The sequence below is a fragment of the Sorex fumeus genome, unplaced genomic scaffold (genome assembly GCF_029834395.1).
Source record: "Sorex fumeus unplaced genomic scaffold, SorFum_2.1 ptg000014l, whole genome shotgun sequence".
In the NCBI taxonomy this organism is placed as follows: Eukaryota; Metazoa; Chordata; class Mammalia; order Eulipotyphla; family Soricidae; genus Sorex; species Sorex fumeus.
Genome location: NW_026606071.1, coordinates 26,327,148 through 26,339,226, shown reverse-complemented (window position 1 = coordinate 26,339,226; position 12,079 = coordinate 26,327,148). Strand labels below are relative to the sequence as shown.

General features: G+C 41.6%; 1 protein-coding gene across 1 annotated transcript in view; it reads right to left on the bottom strand.

The window, feature by feature from the left end:
* Positions 1-12,079, bottom strand: part of PIKFYVE (phosphoinositide kinase, FYVE-type zinc finger containing) — a 102,894-nt gene that overhangs the window by 32,201 nt on the left and 58,614 nt on the right. The window contains exons 18-21 of the mRNA XM_056111650.1: positions 10,604-10,744; positions 9,318-9,444; positions 5,976-7,147; positions 2,738-2,838 (exon numbers count right to left, since the gene is read on the bottom strand). Coding sequence (XP_055967625.1) covers positions 2,738-2,838; positions 5,976-7,147; positions 9,318-9,444; positions 10,604-10,744 — 1,541 coding nt within the window. The remainder of the gene's footprint in view (positions 1-2,737; positions 2,839-5,975; positions 7,148-9,317; positions 9,445-10,603; positions 10,745-12,079) is intronic.

The window sequence follows — 12,079 nt, the reverse complement described above, 5'->3', positions numbered from 1 at the left end:
CTATATGTATAAAATTGATATATGTAATTATATAGGAATTATGTAAGTAAATAAAAATAAAATTAACCAAATATATGAACTTAGATCCTTTTAAAGAATATGGAGAGATGCCAGGGGGAAAAGTCAAATATAAAATTATTTTCATCTAATAGCTACCCGTGATGTATTCGATATGCCAAACACAGTAACAACAAGTCTCATGATGGAGACGTTAATGGGCCCGCTCAAGCAAATCGATGAACTACGGGAGGACCGTAATCACCATAATCACACACATAATAAAACCTTGGAAAATTCTGGAATATAAAATCATTTCTTAGAAACCTATTGTAAGAAATACCACATGGCAAAAATATTACATGAGACTACATACTCATTACCTATTAAATTTAATTAAATTTAATGGTCCGTAACGGACCATTAAAGCAACAAGATTCTTTATTGTTTTAAAACAGGTTTTCCCACATCTAATAAAAATAGGTTTTAACCTGTTATGCCACGGTATCTTATTCACTCCTAATCTGTTATTGTAAAACTACTGAGGATGCATAAACTATATTATTATATGAGAAACTAATGTCGGACAGAAAGAAGTCACAGTTCATTGGTAGAGGGAAATGTACACTGGTGCAAGTATGACTGAAACCCAATTACAAACAAATTTGTAACTGTGCCTCTCATTATGATTCAATAAAAAGATGGGGGGGGGAGGGAGAAAGAGGCCAAGTTTCCTTTACAAAGTCCGGCCAACATAAAACGAGGCTCCTTTCTCCTCTGATCCATAGCTGTATTGACCATAGAAAACAGCAGATCAGTCTTCCAAGAGAATCAATTCCTACTAGGAACCTAGTCTATGAGTGCTCACAAATAGCTTTTCTATCCCACTGTTGAGAAACCACATCTTATTTAAAACTTTACAGACCTCAGAAATCTATAAACTCCTAGAGAAAATGCCTAAATTTACCTGCTAAAATTGCTACTAAAAGAAATCTCGGGTCTCACTGAGTAAAAACAAACATTTCTGGTGCCCAAAATTAAAATGCAGAACATTTTATCATGGAAACAGTGATCAAGATCATGGAATTATATTCCATGGTATTTGTAAAACTAAAGTTGAACTATGTAATAAGTAAGCACTTGTGATTATCCTTTGAAATGAATAATTTTAGCGTTACAAGATGTGGCAGGTTTGGTTATCAGAAAATAGAAAATGTCAGCATTTATTCTCTTATGCCACATATAACAGAGGAAATTAAAGGAAGATATTTATAAATATATATAGCTTTTGAAAGAAACTACATAAAAATTATGTGAATATGTATGCATATTTTAGCTTATATATTTAGAATATCATATAAAATGCACTACTTCAAGCAATCATTTAAAATTAAGCATTAGAATAAAACTCATCAATAAGAAAAATAATAGTTTTTATAAAAATTATGCCTACTGAAAAACTTAATTTTACATAAGTTATCACCAATTTAATTTTTTTTTTTTGAGTGAAGGAAAAGTTTCACTGAAAGACATTAACTTAGAGACACGTGAGAGAAGAGAAAGAAATACAAGCTTAAGTATAAACGCGGGCTTCTCCAGAGGGAAAAAAGCCTATCATCAAAAGAGTCAAAATTCGCTTTGATACAGAATCTTTCTCATTTGCATAAGTATGGATTTCTCTCTAGCCATTATATCCATTTCACACTTGCTGAAGATACTCTCAATTCTACCCAGGAACAAACATAAAAGACCTACTTAATTCCTAAGATGCAAAGTTTCATCATATGACCCTAAATATGCTAAACATACTAAAAAAAAAACAACTCCTCATGGCTGAATTTTTGTTTTTAGCTTTCTTTTTGCTTCAAGTGGCTAATGGGTGAAATTGATACTGTTTCTTTTCAATGCAGCAGTCCTTCTCTTTTAAGTGTTTTGGACACTGAAAAAAATTTTAAATATTAAGGCACTGTGATTTGCATGTTTATTTATATTTAAGTTTCAGGTGTACAATGTTCCAACGTCAATGTTAGCTTCCCTCTACCAGTGTCCCCAGGTTTCCTCCCACCCCCAATCTGTCTAAATGGACGGGCATATTTTTAAGTCTGGTGGTAGTTGTAGTTTGAACTCCTGCTTACAGCACTGCTGACGCTGTAGTTTAGATATACACACACACACCACACCTCTATCCACCACCACCGTGCCCAGACTATCCTCGACCCTGGATCATAGATTATAAGGACAGGGAAGGAAAGAAATCAAGGCAGGGAACAGAAAGTGGATGGGAGGTAACAGGAATAGGGATCAAGGAACCTCAAGCAGCTTCATTTTCTTTTCAAGTTGCTGGAACTCTGCTTCTATATTTACTGATTTATTTATTTATTCCAAAAAGTATGAGGGTACACAGGGGTGATCCCAGCAATACTCAGTCTCTGGGTCCATAGGTTCGATGTTAAGGAAGTGCTGCTTGGGTCCAGTGGTGTTGTGTGGGCCCAACCGTGCTGCGGAACCACCATGGTCATGCTCAGGGACCACCAAGAACATATCCAGGGACGGCTAGAGGGCATCCAAGGCTACATCTGGCAATGCTGGGGGGGGAGGGGTGTGGCGGGGCCCATGGTGCTGGGTTTGAATCTGAGTCATTGCACATGCCAGGAATCTGCCCCTGAGTACTGAGCTATCTCCCCGGCCCTTGTCATTCAGGAGTAAAGAACAACAGTGCAAGGGAAGCAAAGAATCCTACCATGGGCTGACACAGGCACTGGGGGCATTGCTGGACTGGGCGGACGAGCTGCTGAAGAGCACGCACAGTCTCTGGTGGTTAACAGGGTTCAGACAGTCCACCTGAAAGGGAAAGCAGAAATGAGCACAGGAAGCAGCCCCTCCCCGCCCAATGCGCACCTCCAACAGCCCATGCTCTGTTCCTTGCGGGCAGTCCCCTGTCATCCCAGTCGGGGTCCTGGCTGGATATGAAATTACCAGAAACTAAATACAGGGACGTGCAGTTAAGTTTGGGGCTCTAACAAGTCCAAAAGCTTAATGCAGGAAACAGAGATATTGAGGCCGGAGGGTACAACACAGCAGGTAGGGTGCTTGCCATGCGCACAGTTTGACCCAGGTTCCATCCCAGGTGCCACAGACGGTCCCTGAGCATGGCCAGGAGTGATTCTTTTTTTTTTTTCCCCACTTTTTGGGTCATACCCGGATGACCCAATGCTCAGGAGTTACCCCTGGCTCTGCACGCAGGAATTACTCCTGGTAGTGATCAGGGGACCATATGGGATGCTGGGAATTCAACCCAGGTTGGCTGCGTGCAGAGCAAACACCCTACCTGCTGTGCTCCAACCCCCAGGAGTGATTCCTGAACACAGGGCCAGGAGTAAGCTCTGAGCACTGCTGGGTCTGGCCCCAAAACAAAAACCACAGACGTCTAAATTCCCTGTTTTCTTATCTTAAATATACTGGTTTTTACAAAATTTCATTAAATTATTTAAGAAATAGTTAACTAGGCGCCACAACAATAGTACTGCAAACGGCCAACCAGGTTCAATCCCCAGCATCTCATATGGCCCCCGAGAGCCAGGAGTAATCCCTGAACATCCCTGGGTGTGACCCCAACCTCCCTGCTCCAAAAAATAGTTATAAATATACCCATCTGAAAACTAGCTTGATAATTAGACTGAAATTATAATTAACTATAATTAAACTGGAAACAGCTTGATAATTAGACTTTATATCAAGCTGACCGATCTGGAAACTAAAATTTTATAATATTTCCTGTATCTGTCTTTGACGAATACGAAAGTTTTAAAGGTGCTGCCTGATGAAACTAAAATAGCCTAAAAAGGTACATGAGGAAACTTATGAATTGGGCCTGAGCAACAGCACAGTGGTAAGGCATTTGCCTTGCACGCGGCCAACCAGGATTCCAAAAATGCAAAGCCAGGAGTAACCCTGAGCATTGCTAGGTGTGACCTAAAAAGCCATAAACTAAAAAAATTAGTTCATGAACAATAAACCTCTTCTCTGCTACCACTTCACTGCCCAAAATGATAGGTGTGGCTATGTGGTTAAAAGAAAATTTCACTAGTTATACTTTTTCACTAGTTCAGACAGAGGAAATGAAAAAACACCCTATAAGTATAGTAACCTTGTGATTCTGTTATATTAAAATGAGATGTTACCTACACTAAATACAAATTCCTTTTTAAAATTTGCAAATATATCACGGGCTCTATCCAGATTATTAACTGAGAAAAAACAGGGCTGGAGTGACAGCATAACGGGTAGGGCGTTTGCCTTGCACGCAGCCAACATGGCCGACCCGAGTTCGATTCCTCCGCCCCTCTCGGAGAGCCCGGCAAGCTACCGAGAGTATCTCGCCCGCACGGCAGAGCCTGGCAAGCTCCCCGTGACGTATTCGATATGCCAAACACAGTAACAACAAGTCTCACAATGGAGACGTTACTGGGCCCGCTGGAGCAAATCGATGAACAACGGGAGGACAGTGACAGTGACCAGTGAATTATAAAACAAAAAAAAATGTTTCAGTAAACCTCCCTGTACACATTTTTTTAAAATGCTTACTAATTTCTATGGTAAGATAATATATAAAACAGCAATCCTGGATAGTAATATACATGTCCTTGAAAACGAACACAGACACCTACTTTTTATAAGTTTACACCAACGTACATAAACATAAATTTAGTTTAGGGAGGTAGCTCAAAGGGCTTAGCAAATGCTTTGCATGCAGGAGGCTTAGGTTTGATCCCCAGCACCACATGGTCCCCTCACCACCACTGGGGATGCTTGCACCTTCTACCCTCTACCCCCAGAGCTGGGAATAGTCCACCAGGTACTACCCAAAACAAAATTTTTTAAAAAGAGGTATTTTATCACACCAAATTAATGGTGGCTTTTTATCATCTTCCTTTTATCGCCACACTCACAAACTAAAAAACGTTATACTGTAATAATTTATCTCTTTACTACTAAAAAACTAAAATAATTTTTTTTTAATTTTTAAAATAATTCTATTTTGTCTTTCAGAAATGGTTTTCTGGATTTCATGTGACCACCCAAATTTGATTCCTGGTATCCAATATGGTCACCTAAGCACTGCCAGGATTAATTTCTGAGTGCAGGGTCAGGATTGAGCCCTGAGCATTACCAGATAAGGCCCAAAAACAAATCACACACACACACACAAAAAACACACACACACACAAACACACACAAAACAAGGCCTTCTCATAAGTTCTGTTCCCACCATTATCAATAATGTATAAAGTGGACATAAATTGATACATGATCAATAATATAAGATGTGTACTGAACAAATTCCTACTGAAAACTGACACATTTTCATTAAGAGTATAGGAAAAAAGGCAGTATCACAATTAAATAATGATATGAAATGTTTTTTCACGGTGAGCCACTAAAAAAGTTTTGAATCTAACAATTTCTGAAAAAACAGACCCACTCAAGCATCCATCATTCACTCCCTCTTGCCACTGCTAAAGCTCACGTCACACCAGACAAGAGAGGTCTCATCAAAAATTGCAGACAACCCCCTCCCCATTGGTTTCTACCAACCTCTGAGCCATTTCCTGGGGAGCTCTGCTTGAAACCTTCACTTCCATCCCATCCTATGGGATACATTTTAAAGAAACGCATAAACCACAGAAAAATAAGTATGGAATTAAATCTGCTGAGTCTGTCCTATTTTGCTGATTTTTTTTTTCGTTTTGGGTCACACCCCGCGATGCACTGGGGTTACTCCTAGCTTTGCACTCAGGAATTACTCCTGGCGGTGCTTAGGGGACTATATGGGATGCTGGGAATCGAACCCGCATCCAGTGCGTGCAAGGCAAACCCCCTACCCCATCGCTCCAGCCCTTACCTGGTGTTCTTAACCTGCTGGAGCAGTTTCCTGACACTGTATCTATTAGGAAAGGACCAGACACGGACTGGCTCACCTTTGCTGACAAGAGCGCGTCACTGGGCATCAACCCCTTCTCGTCCTCGCCCTCGGCTTTGCCTCCTGCCTTGCTCCCGGCGGTGGCTGCCGGAGACTCCTTGGAGTGCGCGAAGGGGTCCACGCTCCTCTGCTGGATCCGGCCTCCCCGGGCGCGGAAATCGGCCAGCATCCGGCCCAGGCTCTGGCTATCCCCCAGGTGCTCGGCGATGCTGGTGTTCACGAGCTCGTGCGAGGGCAGGACCTGGATGGACCTGGCCTGGATGCTGCCGTTCATGGCCTGCAGGCCCGAGAGATCCCGGAGCATCTGCTTCTTCCTCCGGCTCTCCAGTTCCCGGTACTCTTTGTTGAGGAGCGGGGACCAGTACACCTGCTCAGCAAAATAGTCGCGGGTGGCGCAGCGCATCCCCTGCTCGGTGAGCAGGAAGGGCTCCCGGAAGGTGATCACGGGGGAGATGCAGAGAATCACGTCCTTCAGCTCCTGCTTAAAGGCCGCCGAGTACGTCTTGAGCTTGTCCTCGGAGGAGGTCACCTCCTCGGTGACGTACAGCCCCGTGTCGTCCTGGAGCGGGTCCCTGAAGGCTCTCATCTGGCTCTTAGCATCCTGCAGCTCATCGGCCGGAGGCAGAGTCGCCGCCTGGTCACTGGCCGCGACATCCTCCTGTGGACCATCTGCCGGCAGCAGCAGCAAGGGCTCTGGGACGGGTGGAAGGAATGCGCAGGGGACCGCGGGGGTCTCCTGGGGCTTGGTGGAAGCGCCCTCCTGGGGAACGCCCCTTGTTTCCTGCTCCCCCTTCTCCGACACCACCCTTGGCTCCCTTGGCTCGGGTGGTGGCGGTGGGGGACCGCTGTCATCAGAAGGGACGCACTCTGCGGGGAAGTCGGGCTCCCGGGGGAGGGGGCTCCCGCTGAACTGCTGCTCCTGGGCCACCCCGTCGTCCTCCCGCCCCTCGATCAGAGAATGGAAGGAAGGGTTCTGCGTCAGTGTAGGTGGCATGGCAAACTCATCCATGAGGAAGGAGATTTCAAGTTGAGAGTGATAGGCCGCACACACCATGAAGATCAGAATCTCCTTCACTCGGGCCAGTTCGTAATCGGAGCCTCCTCTCAGCTTGACGGTGCAGCCCAAGTGCTGAGGACAGCCTTCGAAAAACATCAGCGTTTTGGTTTGCTCTATAAGGGAAGAGGTGAAATAAATGAATAAAATATAAATACATACAAACAAGAGTTCAAATGAGGATGTGATACATATGCACAATGGAATACTATGCAGCTGCAAGGAATGATGAGATCGCACAATTTGCTGCAACGTGGTTGGAATTGGAAGAGAACAGGTTGAGTGAAGAAAAACCAAAAGAAAAAAAAAAAAGAATATGTACAGGACATAAACCATGGCAGAAAGTATATTAAAAATGAGTTGCAGTCAGTTTAACACTACAGTAAAAATAAAAATGGTATTTTAATGTCACAAAATATTTCAGAAAACTTTGGGAGTTTAGATAAGAAAGATTACTTTAGGAAAGGAGTTAGAGAATATTTTTTGTACTAACACTTAGTCTAAGTCTCCATGAATGAGTAAAGGTAGGAGAAATGTTTCAACTGGACATGAGATCTATGGCATAACTGAAGACAGAAATTGACGGTAAATAGCTAAAAATACAAGCTTGAATTAGTTCACAGTGGGTCTTGAATATCAAGCTAAGATTTTACTTTATTAAACACATAAAAAAAAAACCATTAACAGAATTCTAACACTAGCAAGATAAGTCTAATGATAGAACATGGATTCAACTACAAGATTACAAGTTGAAAAGCCTGTTTTCTTCCTGTTTTAGTGTACTTTGTTTCAAGTTTTATGTTATTATAAAATCATAAAATACCAATGAATAAAAACCAGCAAATAAAAAAAAAAAGAAAGAAAAACCAAAAGGATGACCTCACTTATCTGTGGTATACAAATCATAAAATACCAATGAATAAAAACCAGCAAATAAAAAAAGAAAAAAGAAAGAAAAACCAAAAGGATGACCTCACTTATCTGTGGTATACAGAATACTGGATAAAGAAATGTACTGTTGGGGCTGGAGTGATAGCACAGCAGGTAGGACATTTGCCTTGCACACGGCTGACCCGGGTTCGATTCCCAGCATCCCATATGGTCCCCTGAGCTACCACCAGGAGTAATTCCTGAGTGCAGAGCCAGGAGTAACCCCTGTGCATCTCCAGGTGTGACCCAAAAAGCCAAAAAAAAAAAAATCTACTGTAGTAAAAGGCATGCCTAGATGACCCTTGACTCTAGTGTGTAGGACAAAGAAGGAAAGAAATCTAGCAGGAGAAGAAGAGAACAGGAAGTAATGGGTGAACAGGCATCAGGGCTTCCGTTTCATCAGTGATATGAGTGAGGGGCATAGCCATATACCAAAGCACAGACTCAACAGCACTGAAAACATGAGATCCAAGCTGCAAATACTGAAACTCTGATGTGCCTATCAAATTGACAGGTGGGGATAAGTTGGGGGATGGGGTGGGGAGAGAATATGCTAACACTAAGAGAGGGAAGTTGTGACTCAGGTTCAATCCCTGGCATCCTCTAAAGCCCCCTGAGCATCGCCAGGAGTAATTCCTGAGTGCAGAGCCAAGAGTAGCCTGAACATCACCCAAAAAAACAAAACAAAACAAAATAAAATAAAATGCAACTTTCAATAACTTTGTAAATCACATTTAACTTTGTAATGTTGGAGAACAGTTTTCCCCAAGGTTCCGGGAACCGTTGTGCACCAGGTCCGGGCAGGTGCCTGATCATGGGGCAAAGGAGGACAAAGCGCTTGGAGAAACATCCTCCAGGAGCAGCTGATTACAATTCACTTTATTGCCAAATACATGCATTTTTATAGAGGGTCTTGGCTTACAGGAAGGTCCGATCACACAGTTTAGCATTATTGGCCTATTACCTTTTCTTCTCTGCTTTGCCCAGTCCAATCCCAATCAAGGCTAGATGTTGCGGTTAGAATAACTTGCTAAGCATAGATAACAGTTTTCTACATTTTTGGCCTATGTGACTAGGAGGTCAAGTAAGGGTCAAGGCCAGACACCTGGTGGAGACACCCGGTTTTGCCAACTTTGCCTAGTTACTTCTCCTTGCGAGGCTTCACTTCAGGGCCACTTTACAAGGTCAAGTCTTATCTGCTCCAATGTCCATTGCCTTGCTCCACTGTAATTCTTATTTAACCACAGTAACGGACAGTTCCTACTTAGAAAGACCATCGGCTTAGTTAGTTCTGATAAGTTGATGAATTTTCTCAAGGGTCCATGCTCAGATGAATCTATGACAAATATCACTCACCATTAGGCAGCTGAAACATCTGCATATAAAACTTGTGACAAGTGCCCAGATGCGGTTTTGTAAGGAGCTGGTCCATAGACATTACTAAATCACCTTGGGTCATACGACTGATTCGTTCTAAAACTTGCTAGAACACAGAAAAAATATTACATTACAATTAGACATTACGAAATTAGACACAAATAAGAATCCTTGGTAAATTTAATCTGGAAAAGTAATGCAAACATTTTTTTTTAATTTTTATTAGTGAAACACCATGAGGTACAGTTGTAGACTTACAAATTTTTGTGCTTGGGTTTCAGTTATACAATGATCGAATACCCATCCCTCCACCAGTGCCCATTCTCCACCACCACCAGTCCCAGTATCCCTTCCACCCCCATCCCCCCATCCCACCCTACCACTGTGGCAGGGTATTCCCCTCCGTTATCTCTCTCCTTTTGAGTGCTGTGGTTTGCAAAAGAGACATTAAGTGGCAATCTTGTTCGGTCTATAGTCTACTCTCATCACGCATTTCCCATCCTGAGGAGAACCTCCCAACACCCTTTATTTGGTGCTCCCTTCTCTATCTGAACTGCCTTTTCCCCTAGCATGTGCGGCTGTCCTCAAAGCCATGAGTTAATCCTTCTGGTACTTATCTCGGATATTCTTGGGTGTTAGTCTCTTTGTTACTTTATGTTCCCCAGATGAATGCAATCTTTCTATGTCTATCCCTCTCTTTCTGACTCATTTCACTTAGCATGATACTTTCCATGTAGGACCACTTGTAATGCAAACATTTTAACCCTCATGATCAATTTTCTGAGTTTTAGTGGCATTAAAACTTTTAATTTCCAAGTTATAAGAACTGGTATGTGTTTACTTAAACAAACCATACTCCTTAATAAATAGTGTACAGAAGGTATTTAAGCTCCATGCAATATACCAGACACTGTGGGTAGAATGAACTTTCTGGAATAGAGATCTATTCTGAACATGATTACTTTCTAAGGTAGAAAACATTTTCTGCTTGCAAATTCCACAAAATGAAGGTGTAACAAACAATACTTATTAACTAATGTCTACCACACCTTTGCTCTTGAAGACCTCTACAATTAGTGTTATAATTAATCATGCTTTTTTCCAGCCTGACATTCTCTAGCCTTAATGAAATAGCTTCCATGCCTCCTATTTGCAATATATGTAATCAATAAAGAAACATATAATTAAAAGATATGTTCACCCATCCACACATTCATATAAATCCAAACACTAATTTTTTTACATGAAAAAACAGGAACACTCACTGATTTTACATTAATGACCAAAGTAATGCCATGTTCCAACAGCATGTCTTGGGCAATCCGAGATACTGTCTTCTCAACCAGAACCAAAGTGGGTCGAACATCAACTATTCGCTGGACATAATTCTTTAAGAATTCCCTTTCCTAAGGAAGAAAAATCAGAAATTTTACTCCTAATAATATTAAAATATCAGGACACTTTATGATTATTCATCTTAGCCTAATTTTTCTTGATCCACAAATAACAAAATTCAAATACAACTGTTTTCGTCATAAACCGTTATATTGGAAAGATTTTCAAGACATTCCACTCTCTAATACACGAGCTTTTCTTTGAAGAAAAGTCAACAACCTAAAGGCAACAAAAATCCTAGTATCATAATTCCCCAAATAAAATTCATTTCTAAGTTTTTTTTTAATGCCATTAAAGAATCCCCTTTCACATTCTGAAACCAACAGGACTATCTCTTATTTGGTATCTGAATAAATGATTCCTCACACAAAATGCTACTTTATGACTTCCTACTTTCAACCTCTCAAAATACTACGTACTCTCAAAATAGCTAAAACAGAATGGTTATTGAAGCTAATTTTCAAAACAAATACGGTAACAACCAGAATTAAAATAACATGATTAGCTCAGAACTCTGCCTAACACCGTGTACAAAAGTAAGATCAAAATGGATTAAAGACCTCAACATCAGACCAGAAACCATAAGGTACATTGAAGACAAAGTTGGCAAAACCCTCCATGACATTGAAGCTAATGGTATCTTCAAAGATGCCACGCCACTGGCCGAGCAAGTGAAAACAGAGATAGATAAATGGGACTATCTTAAACTAAGAAGCTTCTGCACCTCCAAAGAAACAGTGACCAAAATACAAAGACAGTCTACAGAATGGGAAAGGATATTCGCCGAATACACATCTGACAAGGGGCTGATATCCAGGATATACAAAATACTGGTTAAACTCCACAAGAAGAAAACATCCAACCCCATCCAAAAATGGGGCAATGAAATGAACAGGAACTTTCTCAAAGAAGAAATCCGAATGGCAAAAAAGCACATGAGAAAATGCTCTACATCATTAATCATCAGGGAGATGCAGATCAAAACCACAATGAGATACCATCTCACACCTCAGAGACTGGCCCACATTCAAAAGAACAAAAGCAACCGATGCTGGCGTGGATGTGGCGAGAAAGGGACACTCCTTCACTGTTGGTGGGAATGTCCACTGGTTCAGCCCTTCTGGAAAACAGTATGGACGATTCTCAAAAAATTAGAAATTGAGCTCCCATTTGACCCAGCAATACCACTCCTGGGAATATATCCCAGAGAGGCAAAAATGTATAGTCGAAGTGACATCTGCACTTGTTTGTTCATTGCAGCACTCTTTACAATAGCCAGAAACTGGAAGAAACCTGAGTGCCCAAGAACAGATGACTGGTTAAAGAAACTTTGGTACATCTACACA